Source organism: Neospora caninum, chromosome VIII (genome assembly GCF_000208865.1).
Source record: "Neospora caninum Liverpool complete genome, chromosome VIII".
NCBI classification, from domain to species: domain Eukaryota; phylum Apicomplexa; class Conoidasida; order Eucoccidiorida; family Sarcocystidae; genus Neospora; species Neospora caninum.
Window position 1 is genome coordinate 5,126,151 of NC_018395.1, and position 21,585 is coordinate 5,147,735.

At 54.4% G+C, this 21,585-nt stretch overlaps 2 protein-coding genes across 2 annotated transcripts; one reads left to right on the plus strand and one right to left on the minus strand.

Annotated features, from left to right (window-relative positions):
- Positions 1-1,190: 1,190 nt before the first annotated feature.
- NCLIV_036480 (conserved hypothetical protein) lies at positions 1,191-5,045 on the plus strand (the record flags this gene model as incomplete). Its single annotated transcript, XM_003883849.1, has 7 exons — positions 1,191-1,248; positions 1,869-2,087; positions 2,710-2,847; positions 3,391-3,542; positions 3,711-3,828; positions 4,109-4,203; positions 4,803-5,045. The coding sequence occupies 7 exons, from the start codon at positions 1,191-1,193 to the stop codon at positions 5,043-5,045; spliced, it is 1,023 nt and encodes a 340-aa protein (XP_003883898.1).
- Positions 5,046-6,715: 1,670 nt separating this feature from the next.
- On the minus strand, positions 6,716-20,525 carry NCLIV_036490 (conserved hypothetical protein; the record flags this gene model as incomplete). Its single annotated transcript, XM_003883850.1, has 19 exons — positions 6,716-6,781; positions 7,304-7,623; positions 7,941-8,095; positions 8,457-8,640; positions 9,362-9,405; positions 9,789-10,157; positions 10,669-10,745; positions 11,038-11,155; positions 11,851-12,770; positions 13,131-13,213; positions 13,729-13,801; positions 14,122-14,240; positions 14,662-14,962; positions 15,393-15,502; positions 15,818-15,935; positions 16,583-16,699; positions 17,355-17,465; positions 18,226-18,301; positions 18,484-20,525. The coding sequence occupies 19 exons, from the start codon at positions 20,523-20,525 to the stop codon at positions 6,716-6,718; spliced, it is 5,403 nt and encodes a 1,800-aa protein (XP_003883899.1).
- Between the last annotated feature and the right edge of the window lie 1,060 nt (positions 20,526-21,585).

The window sequence follows — 21,585 nt, forward strand, 5'->3', positions numbered from 1 at the left end:
ACACTTAAGCGTCGAGGGCGACACACAGGCCGCCGCGCTGCCTTTTTGGTAGGCTGCGCGACAGTCTCGAAACTCGAGATATATCCCGCGACGCTTTTGAGAAAGCCTTTTCTATACACTAAGGATCCTCGTTGAAGCTGCTGGACTCTGAGCGTTGCCAGGACACAGAAGAGTGCCTGAGACAAGAAGTTTTCTCTTCTGGGAAACCAGCAGACACTCGAAAAGGCTTCAGGCAGTCTGGTCCCCTCGTCGTGTCTTGGCACGCGTGTCTCTGTCTCCACGGGCGGCGCGAGGGGGTGAAGTAAGGCTTACCCACGTTTTCTCTTGTTGGAGGAGACAGGTCGTCCTCGAAGCGAGAAAAGAAGAAATCCACAAATCCCGAGCTCGACTGCGTTTTCTCCAGAGGGGAGAGCAGCGGCCGTTCGGGGAATTTCGAGATGGTCACATGTGCGGGGCCCGCGGCGTGTCGAGGGGAGCGGCGACAGGAGAGAAGTTGCCTTGTCACTTGACACACTTTCAGCGAAATGACCGGATATCACGTGACTCCCACGGACCGTTCTTCATTTCGTCTGTTTTGCTCTCTTAGCTTCCTCGATCTGAACAATCCACAGAATTTCGTGCAGGTTGTTCCTTTCCACGTTTTGCCACCCGAAATCGCACGCTGCGCGGCTCGCGGGCGTTTGAATTTCTTTTCAAATTCGATGTCCAGTGACTTACTGTTACCCGCCTTTTCTGGTTCCTCTTGACATCTCCTTTCGCTCATCTCCAGCATTTTGTCTCCGTTTTTTGCTCCTTCCTTCTCCCTTGCGTTGTCCTCGGTCTCTGCGTTTTCCGCGTCTTCTGCTGCCTCGCTGCTTTTCTACCTATGCATCTGCGTGTTTCTTCGTTGTGCGCATCGTCCCCCTGATTCCACTTTTTTCCCCTGGAATAACTCCAGTGATGCCTCGTGGAATTCCCCTTTGCTAATCATGGGAGGGCGTGGGACTCTCGCCGTCACGACGTGCTCGTTTCTCGCGGCGATGCACGCGGCTTACAGAGATTGGCAGAGAGAAAACGTCTCCAAGAGTGAACGCGAAGAATCCCAGTAAACCGCGAAGATCGGCCTCTCCCCCCTTTCCGCCATTCAGTCGCACACACGTTCTGCGCTCCTTCCAGTATGTGTGCCTCGGGTCCTGTAAAGAGCTGCCAGGATGAGGAACCCGAAACTCCAGGAGGACGAGCATCACGGGAACGAGAATGGACGCAGAGGTTCGCAGGAAGTGCTCGCCGAATCGCCTGAAAAGTCTGAAGACGACGCTCTCACCGTGCCCAGATGGCACGCCTGACAGCTTGCTCGGCGTCTGTGCAATGGGCTGTACACGCACCCCAGCGCCGCAAACGCATGCGCAAAAACAGTCTCCTTCTCCCAGTTTTCCTTCTCTACTGTAACGCCTTTGTCACGGCCCGCTGCTTCACGGCTGTGACGAAAACACAGCCGCGATTTCTCGGCTGCTCGCCCACCCAAAGCCTGTTTCCAAACCCTGGCCGCCTCCCAGGGCCCTCTTCTCCCCTCGTTTTCCAGTCTTCTCCCGCCCTCCTTTCCGCCTCTTCATTGTCCGTTCGCCCGCCTCGGGCGTCGCTCGTCCCCGCTTGTCCCGGTGCCTCGTCCTGCGCGGCTAGACTGCGTGCGCGCGCGACTGCCTTCGTTGGCCTCGCCGCTGAGGCGAGGGGCCCATCCACGCTTCCTTCGCCTCTCCGTAGAGCTTCCAAAGTGGAACGCCGACAGGCAGGTTATTCTCCATCGCGGTTTCCTATGCACGGCTGCCGCGCAACTTTGCGAGACGTTTTGAGAGTGTGTGCACGCAACGCCTTTGCTTCGGACCTCGCAGTCAGACGCGCCTTTTCCATTGGGGAAGTAAGGCCCGATCGAGACTCTCAGAAGTGTCTAGGAGCTCCACCGAGCCGCCGCGACTGGGCCAGGTCGACGCCTCGGACAGAAAACGAACGCACGGCTACGGGCCGCGCCCCGCGCCAAAGCAATCGGTATCAGACGATCTCGTCCAGCGCCTTAGCGCTCTCCGAGACTTCGCCCGCTTCCTCGCCTTCGTGTAAGTGGCCGAAATCGACTTCCGTGCAAGCGGAAGCCGAACCGCCGACTGCCGAGGCGGGCTGCGTCCCGGTGTCGCGCGTAGCAGTTTCCAGGACACTGACGGTTTCGTCTCTGTTCACGCACCGGCCGCGGACGCCGCGTGTGAGCTCGGCTGAGCGAGGGGGGGTATGTCACAGCGCACGTGGAGGAAGGAGCACACATAAACCTCCGAGACGCACGCGCGAGAGAAGTGGTGAACTTTGGCATTTCTCTATGAACAAAACGCGGGAGAGGGGAAACCCACAGATTCACTTGCCCTTGAGGTCCAGGCCGAAACCACCGATCCCCCCTGCCACATGCAAACGTCTCGACACCCAAACAGGCTCTTCCTGGTCACCTCCCCACGCGACTACGAATGTATCCACTTTTATATATCTATCGATAGCTATATGCATCCGTGCACAACATATATATATATATATATATATATATGCATACGTACGTGCATATCCAATACTATTTCTAGATGTAGAATGGAGGGCGTGTTGGAAAGGTGTCTTCTGACGCTTCACGTGTGCGCGGACACCCGGGAACGCGTTCAGAAAGCGTTGCGGCTTGGTGGTGTTCTCTCTGATGACCAGGCGAGAAGGGAGAGGAAAAGCGACTTGGCAGGAGCCTTACAGAGAGAGGCTGTGCAGGTTTCAACGCGAATCGAGAAGAGACAGGAACGCCTGCGGGGCGAGAAGGTCGCCGGCGGTCGCTACGTGAGCTCCGACATGGTAAGCGAAACCGGTTTGCGGAGGCACGGCCCGGTTGAGAGAAGTTCCAACGTTTCTCGACAAAAACGACGTGTGTGCCGGCTTTGTACGGAGAATATGGCAACTTCTTTGTACCGATCTATGTTGGGGGTTCGCGAGAGCCGTTTTCCCAAGAACTAACGCGATCTACTGTTTGAACTCGGAAGCACAACGTGGCACACGTCGACCTGTCACCGCAATCCACACAAGTACGACGCCGTAGGCGGGTTTCACGATCCCCTTTACAAATGCATTCGCATTTGTATATGTGTCTATATACATCACTAGGCACACACATATTTCACGAGTACATATTTGTATGTAGGCATATATACAAACGCGTACGCGTGTGGGTATAAACCTTCATACCGTTGTTTCTCTCACTCAGGTGCTTCTGAGTGGCTGCGCGTGCCTACGCTTCTCTCGCTCTTTCCTGCCAGGATGTCGGCGCGTGCATGGCGAGACCTGACCTCGTTCTCCATGCGCCTGCGCGTTTTCTTTCCGTCTTTCTCCATGCTTTTCCAGGCACGTCGTACACTGGCTTGGTCTCGCAGATTCTGCCGCCGCCTCTGAGTGCGGGGCGCCATCTGTGGCCGCTCGCTTTGGTGGATTTTGGCTGCATGCGCAGCGGCACGTTGGAGCTTCGGCCGCACTGGGACATTCGCGCCGGGGACCTGGTCAGTGCCTGCACAAGCAGCGAGGGCCTCACAACGGGAACCCAGGGAGAGGCCGAAGCGCGCGGTCCCCTCCCGCACAGCTAGGCTTACGCTGAGAGTCTGCGCCAGGTGCTCAGAGAGCGAAATGCGGGTGTGGTTTTTGTCCTCGTGCCGTTTCCGGCGTTTCAGGTTTCTGTGAAGGTGGTCAGCGTCGACTTTGCTCGCCACCGCGTCGTCCTTCACCTGGACACTTCTGCCAAAGAGCGGTTTTTCCGGAAATTCCGTGGAGCCGACACCTGGCTAAAGGGTGAGACGCACGAGGCGCGTTCTTGTCTTTGTCGACATCTTCAAAACGTTTCGCCTCGGCGGGACTGTATGTGCGGTCGCCGTCGTCTCTCTGTTTCCGCGCCACGTTCTGCTGCCGCTTGTCCTAAATGTGGACTCGCTGGTTCCCACTCACATTGGCAGCGCTGCGCTTTTCGCCCTCGTCGCGGTCTCACAGGAGTTTCGCCAGGCTGTGGATGCGGCTGCTCGACTCGGTTTCCTCATTTCGCGAGATGCGTTTGTCGACTCTGGTTGCGTCTCAGGCACGGTCGCGCAGATTTTGCCCTTTGGCGCGGTTCTCAATCTAGCCCCAGGCATTGACGGCTTGTTGCATATCTCCCGATTCCCGCCTCTCTTGGTGAGTGGTTCTCGCCCGCGCCCCGAAAGCTTGTCTCTCTGTCATTTCGCGTAAAAACCGCGCCGTCGGGGCTCGCATTCTCTCTCTCTCTACACCTGATTGCCGCGGCCATCTGTTCCCACAGCTGCTGAAGCCTCGCGTTTCCGTTTTGTTCCTCGCCCGCTCCTCCGGCCGACCCGTGCACCTTCCCGTCGAGTTCTGCATTCTCACTCGAGCTCTCCCGCTTTTCCTTCTCTCTTGCGGTTGTGCCGTCTCACCCCGCGTTCCGGGTTCGGCGCCTGTCTCCCTAGTTCCCACCCTATTTCTGGGGACCGCGATATATCCCTCCTTCTCGCCCGCCTCTCGCGTTGACTGCGTCTGGGCTTCTTACCCCTTCGCGTCTCTCTCTCAGAGAGAGAGAGCGACAGGGAGAACGGCCAACATATGCTCAGACAAGAGAAGTCCATCCTGAAGCGACAGCTCGCGACTCTCTTAGGCGGTCGTCGTTTGCCATTCAGGAGGCCTTTCAACTCGCGTTTTGTCTCGGGGTTTAGGGCTGTACGGCTCTCTCACGTGACTGTTGTGAACACTTTCCCATGCTGCCTTTCGCGGTTTCGCAGGAACCTTCCACGAGTCGAGAAACGAAGCACCTATCTCGGCCTTCCGTCAAGAGCCGCGTGCGTGTGGGCGACGAGATGCTCGTTCGCCTGGTCATGTTTGATCGGGATAGGCTCGTGCTCACCGCACTAAGTTCTCCACCCGCGCCGCCCTCTCGTGGCGGTCCCGCCTCGTCTAATCTCACAGCGTCGCGCTCCTTGACCGCTGCTCCTGCCTCGCCCGTTCCTGCGTCGCCTCACCATTGACGTGATCGGCTCAGACTGAAGAGCGCGCTGGGGATCCAACAGGGCTATGCAGATTCTCCATATGTGCTGACATCTAAAACGCAGAGCAGACGATGTGAAACGACCCGCGCTGCGACAAAGCCACCCTTGCTCCACACAAACAGCCTATATTTATCAGGAGAGGGAGAACGCACTGCAGTGTTTACATATACATATATATACATACATACATACATACATACATACATACATACATACATACATACATACATACATACATACATTTATACATATATATATATGCATAGTTCATGGAGCATGCACCACATGAGCGCATGGATCGTGGGGGGAGGCAAAGAGCTTTGGGGGCACAGAAAGTGTGTCTTGCGACCGCGAGGCGGATCGCCGATATGGAGGGATTTCCACCTTGGCACAAAAGCAGTTCGCAGTTTAGGTTCTGAACTGAACCGGCTGCTCCAGTTTCGACCGGCGTTTCGCAGCTGATCTCGTTGCTTCTATGCTTGACACGTTGACGAGTTGAACGTTTCTATAAAACCGATAAGCTGGCCAAAAGGAGATATAAAAATCTTCGTTTCACGAGCTTCGACATGCGACAGCTGAAACGGTGGGGAAAAGCGAGAGGCAGTCGGTCACCGACTGTCGCGTCACCTTCGTGAGGGATCGAAAGTTTCGAAGTGTGCTGATCTGAGCCGCCCTTGCGTTTCCCCTATTTAAACTTTTTCGACAAGCTGGACAGATGCAAAACATGCCACGAGACGCGTCCAGGCATGCGAGTGCGTGTGGCAGGGCGCTCAGGCGCCATCGGTGTCGAAGCATTTTTGATTCTTCTCCGTGGCGCTTGGAGCCGAGGAGAAATCCACGAGAAGCGTCCAAGAGAACGGACGGCCACACACATCTTTGAAGCTGCGGGAGAAATCGGGTGTCACGGCGGGCCTCTACTCTTTTTCACGAAATGACACGATACTGCCGAGCGAAAAAAACGCAACACTCTGACGACACACACGCATTGACCTATGCCGAAGAAGACAAAAAACTTACGCATATCCACATACAAACAGGTATATTTGCCTGTATCTCTGTCTCGATGTGTACACGCGTAGAGTGACACAGTTGTGTAGCGTCGCACAAGACGCACAGATCCCCTCCTACAGTGCTCATGTGGAGAGGTGAAAACAACAAAAACAACACGAAAGAGACCGGCAAGAAGACAGCCACGCATGCACGCGCCCACGGCTCCAGACTGTATATACAGCCCGCGCGCGGGTTTGCCAACTAGGTCCGCAAAGTGGAGAAACGGAGGGAAAGAAGGAAACAAACGAAAGAGAGAACCCGGTGGCCAGTCGCGCCGACTGGCTGTTTACTTGCGCAATCCAGTTTTGTTGCGAGCTGCGGGAGCGACATGTTTTGCGTGTGAAGCATGCAACATGCGGTGAGACACACAGCCGGTTTCTTCTCTCTCGTTTTCTCTACGCGCTGCGCTTTTCCCCTCGTCACTGCTTCGCTTTCGGCCGCCAGTTGCCTTCCTGTTTTCACCGTCTTGTCTTTCTGCCGTCGTGCTTGAATGCTTCTTTTCGTTCACTGTCCTTTCGCCGGCGTATTCTTCTCCCTGGATGCTTGGTTTGGGGAATCGACCTCCTTCATCTCCACGGCTCCTTGATCATGCACCGCGCCTACGAGAGATTCGTTAGATTTCGAAGAAACTTGTCTCTCTCCAAGTCGGTGCGAAGTTGGCGCCACTGCAGACAGCGAAAGACACATGCCCGATGGAGGCCTCAAAGCAGAAAGGCTTCATAGCGCTCGCCGTTGCTTTAAAGCCTTGCCCCCCCCCCCCCCCCCCCGTGAGGGGACAGCGGCGTTCTCAGCCTCCCGAAGACGGTCCCGCCAGCCGCCGTGCCCAGGTCCAGGCCCTCGACGAAAGCGGCAGGTCGACGCGCCTCTCTCAGCGAATGCGCACGCGCCGCTCCAAGTGGCTGCGCATCTCCTCGGGGCCTTTCGGTGCTCTCTCTCGACCTCTCCTCTTATACACGAGACCCGTCCTTACACACAGCGGAAGGCACACCTGCTTGTCCAGGGAACTCTGCAAATACCTACAGATACGTATCCATATATAGCGAGAGAAATACATAGATCTACATTATCTATCTATCTATCTATCTATCTATCTATCTATCTATATGTGCAAAGGGAGGCCTTTGCATGCGGTGCGTGGGTCCAGAGGTTGCTGGCGTTTGTTTGTTCACTTGTGATTTGCGTCTCACCTGCGTGATGAAGAGAGGAAGGACCACCCAACCCGCTTTTTTCAGATGCGCGATGCGTCTTCGACTTTCTCCAAAGGCGACCAGGGGCCTGGCGTTCGAGGACGCGCTGCCGTGGACCCAACGCTCGCCGTTTTCTTCCTCGCCACGCCAGCCTTCGTTTGCCACGAGGCCTTCTTCCCCTCGCGTGATCAGTCGCCCGCCGTCGCCTCTGTCCAGCAGCGTCTCGTCGGCCGCGCCTTCCTCGACAGTCCAGGAGGCGAGTGTCTCTTCCTCAGGCACACACACGAGGGCGACGCCCGTGGGGCCCCGCGAAGCCGCGTCTGAGGAGAACATGCATGCAACCCCTGGAGAGTCACGACGCAGAAAAGCGAAGAAGAGGCCGGGGAGGCGCCTACGGGGTACGGTGCATTTCGCGTGGTGTGGGAGACGCGAAGAAACAAACCGCGAGAACACTGCAAGCGACCGGAGCAGGGGAACGACGAATTTGCTGGCTACAGACAGTGAACGTTTGGGGCTAGAGACCAAGCGCGAGAAGGCGGCCTTTTTATAGGCGCGCACTGGAGAGACATACACACACACACTCGACCGTGTTGTCCCTTCCTCGGTCGCGGGTAAAGGCTGCGGCGGTGCGATTTACCACGAGAGGCCGAAACGGAGGCAAAGTGACAGAAACAAATTCCCGTAATCACGGGCTTCATCGCGTCCAGTCCCCGTCGTCGCAAGGCCGCGCTCAGCTGTCGACTCTCCTCAGTCAGGCGAAAACTCGCAGATCGAGATCGTTCACGCTCCAACCTGAAAAAAACAGACATGCCAAAACGACGGTGGCGTATCCATCGCCATCTAGACAGTGGGCCGGGCAAACATAAATCATTTATAAAGACAGCGAGGTAAATAGATATATACATATATATGTATATAGGTACATACGTTTCCGTCTCTCTATCTCGCTGTCACTGTTCTATCCCTCTTTTACTCTCCTTATCTCTGTCTACCCCGTTCTCTCTATTGCTTTCCCTGAGCCTTTCGGTCTCGCTCCCTCTCTCTTTCTCTCCGAGCGTGAAGCGCAGGATTCGCTTAGAAGACACTCCTGGCCGTTTCGCAGCCACTGCGACGTTTTCGTCTTTGCAGCGTTCTGTGGGCTGTTGCGGTGTACCACTTGAGTCTTGGGAGATCTTTGAGGAGAAAGTTGATCAGTTTGCTGTCGTGAGCATCTGTCTCTTGCAGGTGTAAGTGCGACGGGGCCCGAAGAAGGAGACAGAGGTAGATTTCGTATAAACTGATCAGTTCCTCGTCCCGGACTGGGATTTCTTCCTTCCCTTGTCTCGCTGTTTCGACACCTGAAGCACAGACAAAACGCGCGACGTGAAAATCGGAAAAAACATCGGCCGCCTCGCACGAAACAGAAAAGAGCCAGGACAGAGGCGAAAGAGTCAGGTTGTCCCTCTGCTCTGGAGAGAGGGGCCTGAACCGCCTTTCCACCTTCGTCTTTGTGCCACATTTCAAAATCGCCTCTTGCTGGCACCGCCGCCGATCAATCACCAAGGAAAGCGCTGCGTGAAGTACGTTCTCAGACCTCTCTCACCACATCTGGCAACCATAGAGACACCTGGACATCCCACTCCTCACATACAGATATATACATATATCTATATATACATATATATACATATATATACTCAGGTAGATTGATATAAATGTGTGCATGAATACACTTTGATGATTGATATGAAGGATTCGGTGTGTTGCCTGAAAGCCTGATACTTTTGATCAACACATTCAGATCTGTGGAATCTTCTGCATGCATATGCGGTTCACTCTTAGGGCCACCCAAAGCCCTCGAATAAAGCGCCTTAAGTGCGTTTTCGAGGCGACCGTTTGAGCATGAATACGTTGGAGACAGACACGCGTGGCCCAGCTCGGGGTAGCGTTGTTTTTTATTGGAGGCTTCAGAATGGCTGTTTGCGTATCTCACAACTAAAACCAGATTCTGTATTCTAGGTACTAAACTGTCTCTGCTTTCTCGAACGCCCAACACAAGACGCGCCCAGGTGGACTTACGGTTTGCCACGAGGTCCACGCAGAATCGAAAATGGTCCACGAGGCTGCCGAAAACAGAAAGAGAAAAAGACGGACAGACGAAAATTCAGATCCCAAAGAGATCATCGTGGAGATATGGAACGACAACCAAGAATGCAATACGGATGCTGTAACAAATCCTCGAAAAGCCGTACGAAATATACGCAAATAAATATGCATATATATTTGGATAGAAGAAGTACGAATCAAGTGGTACCCGTTTGTGTGAGCAAGGGACGTGGAAGACTCCCTGACTCGTGCTGCGGCAAAGGGGAGTTCTACACATAACACTCTAGCGCCTAAAGAATATTTTCTGAAAGAGTGCGGCGCCTGTATCTCAGGGGCCAACCTAAGCGCTTTCAACGAGCACGCGTTTTGTCTCGGACCTCCTCGGCGGCGCGTCGCCTACCGTTTTGTCAGCGGCGTCGTGGGGGCGAGGCCGAGAAGAATTCGAATTTGCACGCGAAGTGCCTCGGAGGGAATGATTTCGTGATGCACGTGGCATTCTGCAGGCTCGGCTGCCTCGCCGTGAGGCCAAGACGAGTCGTCACGCCCAAACAATCGGCTGTATCCGGCGATTTCGGTTTGCGCGGATGCCGGCGCCGGAGACAGCGACGCCTGGAGAGCGCCCTGGAGCACCCCGAGCCGCGCCAATGCTGCGCTTTGAAATGCGGAGTGCGGGAAATCCAGCGCGGCGGCACAGAGTGCAATCTCGGCGAGGAGACAGTCCATCAGACACGGAGCGGGAGAAGAGACTCGGAGCAGCCGGTCTGAGAACCTGAACGGCGCGGGACGGCAGAGCAAACACCAGGGAGGTTGAGAGGCTCTCAGAGAACGCAAACCGTCTTGGGCTTGACGGAGCTCGGAACACCGCAACGCACGAGACACTGTGGGGAAGACGAACAAGACGCAGAGAGACATGCGAACCTTCGACGTCCTCGGAGGAAAGACACAACCGTGTGGAGACGCGATACAACATGTATGAAATACATGCACGGATATGTACACGGAGCTGAGCAAATACACACAACCGTACTCACGCACAAAGACTTCACGCACACTATACAAATCACACTGCACAAAGCGAGATGCGCTAAGCTTCCCATCTGAGCCTACAGCTATGTTTATATAGATACATCAATACATATATATATATATATATATATGTATATAGAGAGTTATGTACAGGGAGAGAGATGAACAGAGAGGTGGAAGCGTGGTCGTTTGTCGACAGCCTTTTCACTCCGATTTCCTTTTTCTTTCCGTCAGACGCTGAGGCCAGAACTGACCAGGAGAGAAGGCGCTGGAGGACGGGTCCGAGTCGCGTCCTCGCTGCGACGAAAGCCTCCATCAAGTCGAGCAGGCGCTGCGCAAAAAAAAAAACGCATACAGAGACGAGAAAAAGCACAGCGAACATGAATAAGAGATGCGTTCCCGAGCACATCCACCTCGGCTACGAAAGTGACCGGAAACAGACACGCACCCCACGTAAATAAATAAATATATATACATATATATATATATATATGCGCATAGAAAAACGTATATAAACAAGAGCGGCTATATTCAAGTCCTGGAGATGCACCATAAAAGTAAACCCATATATTATATATATATATATATATGTTGAGTATTTATATCTCCATCGTGGAGCGTACATGCTGGGTGAGAAGGGAGAGGTCAGCAACGAGGAGGACGTTCAGAAGGCGCTGAAGATGTCGTGGATCTGCATCCATTTCGAGGAGTCTCAGCATGCGCAGGAGCGTGGGGATGTGCCTGCATGCACGAGGAATACATGGACAGAAGCGGTAGTGAGAACGCCCCTCAGATTCCACGACAGAGTCCTGTGATTCAGGCGCGCGCTCGGACGGCACAGGTACTGGAGCCTCCTGCGGCATCCGCCGCATTTTAGTTTGGAACATGTAAAAGCGAACGCCGAGATTCCCTTTCCTAAGACAGCGAGGCGGAAACGGACAAAACGTGAATTCGGATCCTCAGGTAAACAAGAGTTAGGTTCACCCTGAGAAGCAAAAAGCTATTTAAAGCAACTAAAAAGAAGAGAAGTGCCACAAGGAAACGTTTTACAGATATGCGTTTGTGCGAAAAGCACGGTGAAAACATTTGGCAAAAACCAGGAGAACCAGGCTGGCCCGCAACACGCAAACGCCTGGCAAACAAGGGTCGCGTCGTTCTCCTCGCCGCCTCCTCCCTCGTGCGCGGGGCGTCCTGTCGACGCCTCCATTCTCCGCTTCTCGCGTCTGTTGATGTGTTCAATTGCTCCACCTTTCTCCCCGTTCCAAAGTCGGATTTCTCTTTCCTCCGTGTGCATCGCACGCACGCCTCTGAAGGATCTCTCTCTCTTTGCATCCTCTCTCTCCCTTTTTTTCGCTCTCTCCTTTTCTCCCCGCTTTCCGTTCGCCTCTGCGCACTCCTCGTCTCCCGTTTCTCTTTCTTTTCTTTTCCGCTCTTACCCCAGAGCGAGATCGACGGCAATGCCTTCGAGAGCCGCTGAGTCTCCGGAGCGGACTCGGTGCCCCGCGCCAGTGCCGCCTCTGGGGCCGTCGCCGCCCGTCCGCGCCGCCTCGCCTTCTCTTGCGGCCGTCGGTGAGTTGGAGCGGGCGAGGAAAACCATCTGATTTGCATGCGCATGCAGAATGGCGTGACCAGTCGCCACCCTGAGGAGCGCGAGAGGCGTGTACGGGACCGCCTGGCGAGCCGCGCGGCAGAGTCGGCGCACGAGCGCCACGTTCCCGGAGAAACGCTGACTTGCAGCCTCCGCGACGGAGAGAGAGGCGAGAGCGGGAGACGCGGTTTGTTGTCGGTCTCGGCGGTGCTGCTCGCCCCTCAGCTGTTCGTCGTGGGAGCGGAGTGAGGCGCCGAGATTCGTCGCGGAAGAAGGCGCGGGTGTCGTGCCGGCAGAGGCGGGGAGCGCAGGCGAGAGAGGCGACGCAGGTGTCTCGAGGAAGCGAACAAAGGAAGGAAGAGAAGAGAGGGTCGGAAAGTGGGAAGCGTAGCAGGAGATGGGCGCCTCCGTGGTGCACAAGGGGGCGAGGAGCATGGCGAGGTCCATGGCAGAGAGGAACGGAGAGAGGAGCTCGGGAATCAAGGTCCGGAGAAAGGACGAAAGAGGCGAGAGAAACGTGATGTTGCTCGGGGACGAGGCAGTCGCCTGGGGCGCGGACGCCGAGAAGGCTCTCGGCAGCAGCGAGGAAGAGGCCGTGAGGGAACTTGGACGCGAAAAAAGATACACGAAAAGGAGAGGCAGAAGAGAGAGGGGAAGTTTCGGAGACGTCGCAGGCGCGGCCGTCATCGGAGACTCCGCCTCAACAGAGTACGCGACGTCCGACTCCCCCACGGCTGCCGTCAGACCCGCGACGCGATTGTCGATGTGCTGCGCACAAGAAACTAAAAAGAAGTAAAAAGACGTAAACAAGGAGCGAGAAAGAAGGAAACAGAGGAAGAAGGAGTAGAGAAGGAAGACAGAGAAGGAAGCAGAGAACGGAGAGAACGCTGCGGAAAAAGGAGAAAAAGAAAGGAAACCCAAAGAGAAGAAGGACGGGAAGGAACGCGAGGCGAACGAAGAAGAAGACAGAAAGGAAGAAACAGAGGATATACGGAAGGGATATTCGGAAAGCAGAAAAGAGGGAAAGGTGGAGATATCTGGCTACCGTCCTTGTGGCCACATTCCCAGGAACAGAAGACTACGCGACAGGAGCGTGTGGAGCTTCCCAGCAAAAAAAAGGTTGTTCACCTTTCTCAGATCGAAGAGCGCTGCGACTCCAAGGGTCGGCTGCCGCTCCAGGGCGATCACCAGAGCCATCAGAGCAGCCAAGTCTGCGAAAAAAACGAATCACCCGACAAAGGCACGCCAAAGCACGTCCCGTCTTGCGCCCAAGACCTCAACGTCAAGACGAATGGGCGCGATGTATAGAGGACAACAAAGCTTCGACAGTCGATACAGAGGCATGCGCAGAGAGAGGCGCGCCTCGCCGGTTACGTGCTGTGCATGCACATGAATCGAAACCGACGCAACAGCGGACCTAAATACTTCCATTAACGTAAGACTGCAGACACAAGCAGCGCAAGCACATATGCACACACTATGCATATGCACATGCATATTTTGCTTACATGCGGTTCTACACACCCGTATCCGTCTACCTATCTTGATATCTTTATATATATCTTTATATATATATATATATCTTTATATCTTTATATCTTTATATGTGTATAAAAACTGAATGAGCGAGTGTTGGCACGTGGAAGGTGGAACGTCAGCGCGTAGACAGGCCGCCTTCGGTTGCGTGGGATTGCATGCACGTGGCTGCGAGGCCCGTGCGGCTGACCTTCCGTTTCCACGTGCAGCCGCCGGAGCTGGCGTTCGAGGATGCGCCGCATGGGATTCCCGAGGACGAAGTCCTGAACACCGAGAGAGGCGCGCAGGCGTCGCATGCACGTGGAAGAGACCGAGACAGAGCCGCGGCGAAAAAACCGGGTGATCTGAGAGGAAGAGCGACTTCCCTTCTCCACACCGGGGAGGGTGACACACCGGAAGACGAGGACGAGAAAAGAGACCAGAACCGGAAGCAACCCACCCGTCGGCAAGGACGAGGAGAGCAAACGTTGCATGCATGCAGGGAGGTAGAACAAGACAGAGAGAAGGCCCGAAAGAAAGGTCGCGTGCCGGAGACAAACGGGTTTCTAGGCGAGACAAGAGAGGGTCGGACAGGCAGACGTACTTCAGAGGCAACGAGAAGCCTGCAGATATCTTCCGGGCGAAGAGTCCAATTCTCGTCTTCTATTCGACGAACCGCTTCGGTCAGCGCCAAGCGCTGGAGCGGCCGGTGCACGTAGCCATCTGACCAAACACACACAAACCAAACATTTCCGCCACAAAACCATACAAACATATATATATATATATACATGTATGCATTTGAACGCATGAGTATTTGGATGTTTGAACACGGAGCAACGTATGTCTCTCCCCGTACACATTATATTCATATCCAATATAAATGCTTTATATATATATATATATATATATATTGCATGGCTCTGCTTGTGCCATCCTGTCTAGATACAACTGGATACACTTCCAGCTCTCTAATTTCTCATGGCATATCTAGACATATATATATATATGTACATAGTTGAGTAGGTATTCTTGCCGGGATGGGTGACTGGTAGACAACTCGCGAGGCGCGCGTGGCAGGTTGCAGGTGAAAACGCAGAGGGGGTTTTTTGGCGCCGAGGAGTGCATGCAGAGAGCGGCTTACAAGTTCTCATCCCCACGAGGAAGTCGATCAATTCGTGGAGGGAAAGGGTGGCAAGGTGGCGTCGAAAGATGGCCAAGTTTTCTCGGACTCCAGCGGGCAGCGAAGCGCCGTTGGCATCTACATGCACGCCTGGACTTTCCAGAGAGCCGAGCAATTTATCTTCAAAGTCTGGTGGCCCAAAAGAGAGACACAAGAGACGGTGCACGCGTCCGACGAGGGGAGACGGCGGTGCAAGCGTCCGAGAAAACGGCGCGCAAAGCGCCTCGTTCCGCAGCTGGTGTAGAGACACCAGAGGCTCCAGCTGAAGACATGCGCACATGCATGCAAAACAGATGAGGCCACGGGGAAAACTCACCTGGCCCCTCCTCCCACCTGGAAATCTCAACTTCATAAACATACAAGTATCCAGGTTGCATATATAAATATATATATATATATATATATATGGAGATTGTGATCGAAATCGACAAACCTGCACGCGCACACAACCGTAGAAAAGACATAAAGTCGCTGTGCTACAGAGTACCGCAGCGTAGCCCGTCGGGTTGGGATGTATGGTGCCCTAGACCCACAAGCAGATATATATATATATATATATATATATATTAGAATGCGGAGAGAAGGACTGCAATGATGTTCTTATCCGCATACGCATGCGAGCGCATGCATATATATATATATATATATATATACATACATTGATACGGAATTGGAGAGTTGAGAGTGCTTACCATCTTGAGAAATCGCACCCAGGTTTGCAGCGGCCAGGCCGCGCGGCGGGCGACGAAGGCGTCCAAGAGCTGCTGCCACGCGTCGCCGTTCTGATCAAAAAAAGCGGAGCCTGAGGGAGTGGGAGCGGAAGAAAACGCCAGAGACGCAAAGACAGGAGGAATCATACAGGAGACCACATTTTTCGCTTGTATGCTGTCTCGTTTAGATATCTCAAGAAACCTGGATGTGCGCTGTCTCATGCCACCCTCGTCTGCTTGCCTGCGATCCCGCACGTTCGTGCTTCGCCTGTGGCTACAGCGGCACGCATGCATGGCGCTCATATCTTCGTCTTAGCCGTTTCTTCTCCCGAGTCTCTCGCTGCTGCTTCCTTCCCATCTTTCTCTATTTCTGCTCCTCTTTTCTCTTTTTTGTTCTCGGAGCCTACAGGCCTCTTGGCGCCGACACTCGACGGCGAGGCGGCGATAGCTCAGCGTCTTGAGACGATGCGCGCCGCTGGCAGATAGCGCAGCGACGAACACCTCGTGGGCGAAAACTTCACAAGCCTGAAAGCACGGAAGAGAGAAACCATGCGGCAATCAAGCAGCAGCCAGGGACGCACAGAGCCACAAAGGTCGAAAGAGGCATGAGAATGACTGAACCGCAAACCTTAAATATCGACATATTTAGGGAGTAGGGCATACACACCGCCGCTTGGATCACATCAAATCGTACACACATATGAATGCGCCGATGTACATAGACATATACAGACACATACACAGACACATGTCGACAGAGAGGCACACGGACAGATATATAGACAGATATAGATGTCTCGACACCTGAAAACTCGAGACATGCGAGGCTTGTGGCCATATGCTTCAAGACGAACGTGTGAGGTCGACGTCGAAGAGGACCTCAGGAGACTCTTTACCCTAGGACCGCATTGTCTATATGCGTGCATGCATGCAAACATGGACAGGCACATCCATGTTTCTCTACCGATTTCGACATAGAGCAGGAGCAGAGACAGTCGCAGGCTCATGGCCCTTGTGATATAACCCAGAGAGACAAAGCGACATGCATCTGAACGTATGAACAAGCCTGCGTTGAAATATATCTTTATCTCTGTTTTTTCATGGATGCAGACACCTCTGCATGTATAGTCCGCGAGGAAGCGTTCGGGGCCAACTGTTCTGGTTTTGCTTACAAAGGCGAGTTCCTCGACGGAGAAGAGAGGAAGAAAACGACGTGCATGCGGCCACATCAGCGCCAGGCAGGCGGCACTGCTACAGACAATCTCGCGTTGCTCCTGGGGGGCCACGTGCTGCAGCAGAGCCCAGAAAAGCCAAACGCAGCACTCCGCATTTGACACTCCAGTCTGGTTCACGTCACCCAGCAATTGGCAATCCTACAGACCACGCCTCCTCGTACCCATGCATGTGCATATCCATGTGCATACATATGCATGTAGACATACTATAGGTAAACACATATGTCTAGATAGCTTCCTACCACCGTTTGCGTATGCATACATATGGAAAAACGGATATCGATATTCATATCGAGGTCCGGAAAGGCAGATGTGAGAGCAAGAGCTTGAGGCGCGATGGCCTTCGCACGCATTTGGTTTTCTTTTGTCCACACCTTTTCGATGCTTTAAACAATTACAGCGTTCAGGCACTGTGCCAGTCGGCACAGATTCAAAACAACGCTATAGAGCACACATGCAGATATATAAATATATATATATATATATATATATGCCTTTGTATTTATATGTATGCGTATATATATATATATATATATATATAGTTTTATCTTCACTTTTGTGTATGTGAATGTGAAAGACGGGATGGCGACCAAATCGTAGAGTCGATCGCTCTGCGCAGAGCGTAGGCGTCGGCGAGAAGACGTCTGCGTCTTTTGAAAAGAACGCTCGGGAGCACGGGGTAGATGTGGCCGATCCAGTTTTGTCTCACCTGGAGATGTTGGATGCCAGTGAGTAAATTGAAAACGTCTGACGTTTGGAGCAAGCCGAGCCGGGAGGAGATCGCGGCGAAGGCTTTCTGCATGGCGAGACCACTGAGGCCCTGGAGCAGGAGAAATGCAAACCACGAGACAAAAACTGCAGAGGCAGAGCGGACGAAGGCCGAGCGTAAGCAAACACCGTTCTGAGAGATGATGGACCGCCCGGCTCCGGCGCTCGTCTCTTCCCTCGACGTCAGCGACACTGCATCGGGGGAAAATGGGAACGACGAGAAAGATGAAAGAAGCCGCATTTCCTCCTCTCCGTCTGCCTTTCAGTGACTCTCTCCACTGCGTCTCTGTCTCTATCCGCATGACCCTATCATCTATCAATCTACCAATTTCATCTCCGTACCCTTCGCTCTCGAGGCGTCCTCTGCCTTTTTTTCTCGCCTTCGAACTCCCTTTCTTCGTGCTCTCTTGGATCGTCTTCTCCCTCATCTACGTGTCTTCCTGCCTCCCTCTGTCTCTTTCCTCCTATCTCCCTCTCTGTCTCTTCTTCCTATCTCACTCTTTCCTCGCTCCCTCTCTTTCTGGTTGTCGAGGATTGTTCCCTTTGTCTCCTCTCGAGACGCTTCCGCTGCTTCCAAGAACGGGCTCTTCGCCCTGTCCACCGTTGGCTGCCGGTGTCTCCTTTCGTTATCTTTCCACTGCTCCATACCACCGTCCCGCTCTTCTTCCACCCTCTCCACCTGGTTGTTTTTGCTGTCCTTTCCCCTCCCGCGTTTCTCTCCTTTTTCGACTCCTGCCCCTTCGTTTAGTGCCATTCCCCCTTGTTTTTCGACGCTTTTTCCTTGCCTTTCGAACTGCTTTTCGCTCTCTTACCAGATGCCGGGAATCGAACGCCTCCCGGAAGAAGCGGCAAGCTGCGCTCACAGATAACCTCGACCAGTTAACTTTCCTGCGAAGAAAAAAAACGCGGAAACGAATCTCAAGCATGACAAACGCTCTCGCCACCAGTGTGTGTCGCCTTTCTTCAGCCCAGCTGTCGATCCGCGTTCCTCCGTTCCCTGCCTCTCGTCCTCTTTTGCCCGTTTTTCTCCCTTCTCCTTCTCTTTCTTCCGCTTTTCTTCTGGCGCCTACCAGAGGAGCTCCTCGATCACATCCAGTTGGTTCAGCAACACGACGGCTCCAACTTGATCAACAACTTCCCACTGCGCGACGCCTGCTGCCGAGGAAATTTCTTCTTCTCGCGGCCTGCCAAACTCCCACCCGCGGTGCGTCTGCGGTCCTTGCCTCGCAGTCGGCGGAGAGGCAGTTGCAAGAGAAGACGCGCCTTGCAGAGAAGAAGGGGGAGGAGAAGGGAGAAGGGGGAGGCGGACGTGAGCCGCATGCAAGGCTGCTGCGAGGCGAATGGGAAGTTGAGGGAAAAAACGGAGGGTTTGGGGAGTGAGAGAGAGGACAGTGTGTTGCAGCCAAAGAGCAATTTCCGTTCGTATCGCAGGAGAAGCTGCCGGGGCGGAAGGCGACCGAGGCGGAGCCTGAGGCAGGTGCCGTAGCGCGCGAGGTCCGAGAGGAAGAGAAGGAAGAGAGGAAAGAGGAGACGCCGGAGGCAGAAGAAGAAGAGACGCTTGCGTGAAATGGAGGACGAGACGAGAAATCAAGTCGCGATCAACGCCAGGCCGCTGCGGGTGATACGCAGCAAGGAGCAGTGGCAAGGCCTCTCGGAGGTCGAGTTTCAGAAGACCGCCTTCGTTAGGTATTTGAGTATTTTCGCCGATTTCGTCAGCTTCCGAGCTTTCGGTTCCTGGTCGGGGTGCGTCCCGGCTGGCCTCAACGTGACGGGCGAACGGCTTATAGTCGGAGACGGGCGGTTGCGCCAAGCTCACGTGGGGCAGCAGCGCAAGCAGCAAGAGGAGGTCGAGAGAGGCGGGCGCCGACGCCCGCAGGAGGCCTTCGACGTGCGCCTCCTTTATGCCAAACTGCGCAAGGTAACGGGCATACAGAGAGGCAGAAGGGGAGTGAGAAACCGGCCGGGAACTGTGAGGAGAGACGGCGGAGGAGAAAGGGAAGGAAGGGACGGGGAAGACAAGGCGGCACGAACGGATAGCGGGAGAAGCGAGGACATGACGCCATATGTCAGGAAGCGCATGCAGAGAAAGCAGCAGGTTCGTTAAGAATCTCGGATCAGTCGAGTTCTCAAGGAGAGGAAGCACCGCACGCAGCTGCTTGTCCTGCGACGCCCCGTAAGCAAAAAACGTTGGCGTCTCCTCGCAGGGAGACACGAGAGACACCGAAGCACAGACCGTCTGCGAAGCAGCGGCAGAAGACGACCGAGAGGAGGAAGCAGCTGAAGATGAAGAGTGAGAGGAAGAAGAGAGAGAAGAGGAAGAAGATGGAGAGGCAGATGGAGAAGTCGAGGAGGCAGATGGAGAAGAGGAGGGAGGGAAGGACGGCGAAGAGGAAGGTGCGGGCGAGCGAGATGCATGTAGCGTTTGCGTCGAGAGCGGAGCACACGAAGAGGCCTGGACACTCTCACTCAAGAATTTTTCTAGAAAAAGAGGAGACGGGGATGCATGCGGTGCCGAGGAGAAGGAACGCGAAAGAGCCAGCGCCGAAGCAACCCCGGAAGGAAAGGATCTTCCGGCATCGCGTCGGGAATCGTTTTGCCCGACAGCGAAGAACGCGTCCGAGAGCCTGTGGGGAGGCAGCCAGGATTGAGGAGACACACGAGCCTCTCCGCGCTTCCTGGAAGGGACACCCTGCCGGAGTAGCCGCCGTCGGCCTTTCGGAGACGCCATGCGCGGGGCTGACGTGTCTCCTTCCAGCCACCGAGACAGCACCCATTTCGCGCGGGGTGCGGAGCCACCAGAGCGCCGCCTGGAGGCGTGCAGGCGTGTCTCCTGTGGGGGCGTAACGCCTGCAGCGTCAGGTGGGAGAGGAAAGGCAAGAGAGAAAGGAGACAGCGAGGACAAAGTGGAGAATAAAGCAGCGGCAGGCAGGAAAGAAGAGAAAGAGGCGGAAGACGAATTAGGGAACTTCGGTGCAGAAGGTGAGAAAGCAAGAGCAGACGGAGAAGACAAAGAAGTGGAGGATAGAGAAACCGAGAAGGAAGACTGTCGCGCGGCGACGGAGACTCGCGGGCCGCGCATCCCCTGACGGCGCCAGAGGGGCGAGAAGGCCATCTTGTCTTCCCCTGGAAAACTGCATGCACTTAATAATCGTCCTCCGCTCGACCGCCGAAAAAGGATCTACGCTTGAAAAGGGAAGAAGGCAGGAAAAGAAGGCATGTTCAGAGACAGGCAGAAGCCTCGCCCTGTCGAGACGGGAAAGGAAGCCGAATGCCTCACCTTACCACCGCGTTTTAAGGATACATACTCATTTATACATATTTATATACACAGAAGTATGTCGATCTAGAGAGAGGTTTATATATCTATGTATAATTATCGTTTTGTCCATTCATGGGTGCACGGAGACATTGATACGCGCATATGTCGCCAGGTAAAGGTGTCTCTGTGTGTCTGGGCTGGAGATCGTTCACTGTCGGCGGCTCTGCGTAGGTAGGGAAGGAAGAGAGTGGCGGCTTGAGCTGGAGAGTTTGTCTCTCAAGTTTACACGCTGGCTAGACAAGAATTTGCCTCTCCGATGCGGAATGTGTACCACCCCCGAAGACCCGAGAGAGAAGCGTAGTCTCAGAAGAAGTTGCAGAAGGCTGTGAATGAGACGGAGAGGAAGAACGAGGGACAGAATGTGAAAAACTCCCACAAGCACTGAGTTTGAAGCCGTCGGAGACACTGGCGCTCCACAGCCGCAGACAGAACAGAGGCCGAGTCGACGAGCGCGACCAAGACACACCGGAGGCACACGAGATGAAAAAGAGAGGAGCAAAACAGAAAGAGGAAAAGCAGGAATTGCGAAGGAAGCAACAGCTCTGGACGAAGACGGTGAAACGCGTACATGAGGGACATCTTGTCCTTTTTAGGAAGAAGCCTGGGCGGCGGTGCATGCGCGTTTCTGCGCGAGAGAAAAGCCGGTTTGCTCATTGGAGCCGCATGCAGAGACGGTTTGTGTGCAGGAAAGAGAGGTTTTCACCGCTCTCCGCTCCGATCCTTCTCTCTTCGCTGCAGTTCCGTTCTTTTCCCGAGATCTTTTAGACGGAAATCCTGTCGCCTTCGGCGTGAAAGTGGCGACGTCCGGTGTACATACACCCGACACACTGCGTCGCCAAAGCGTCGGCTTTCT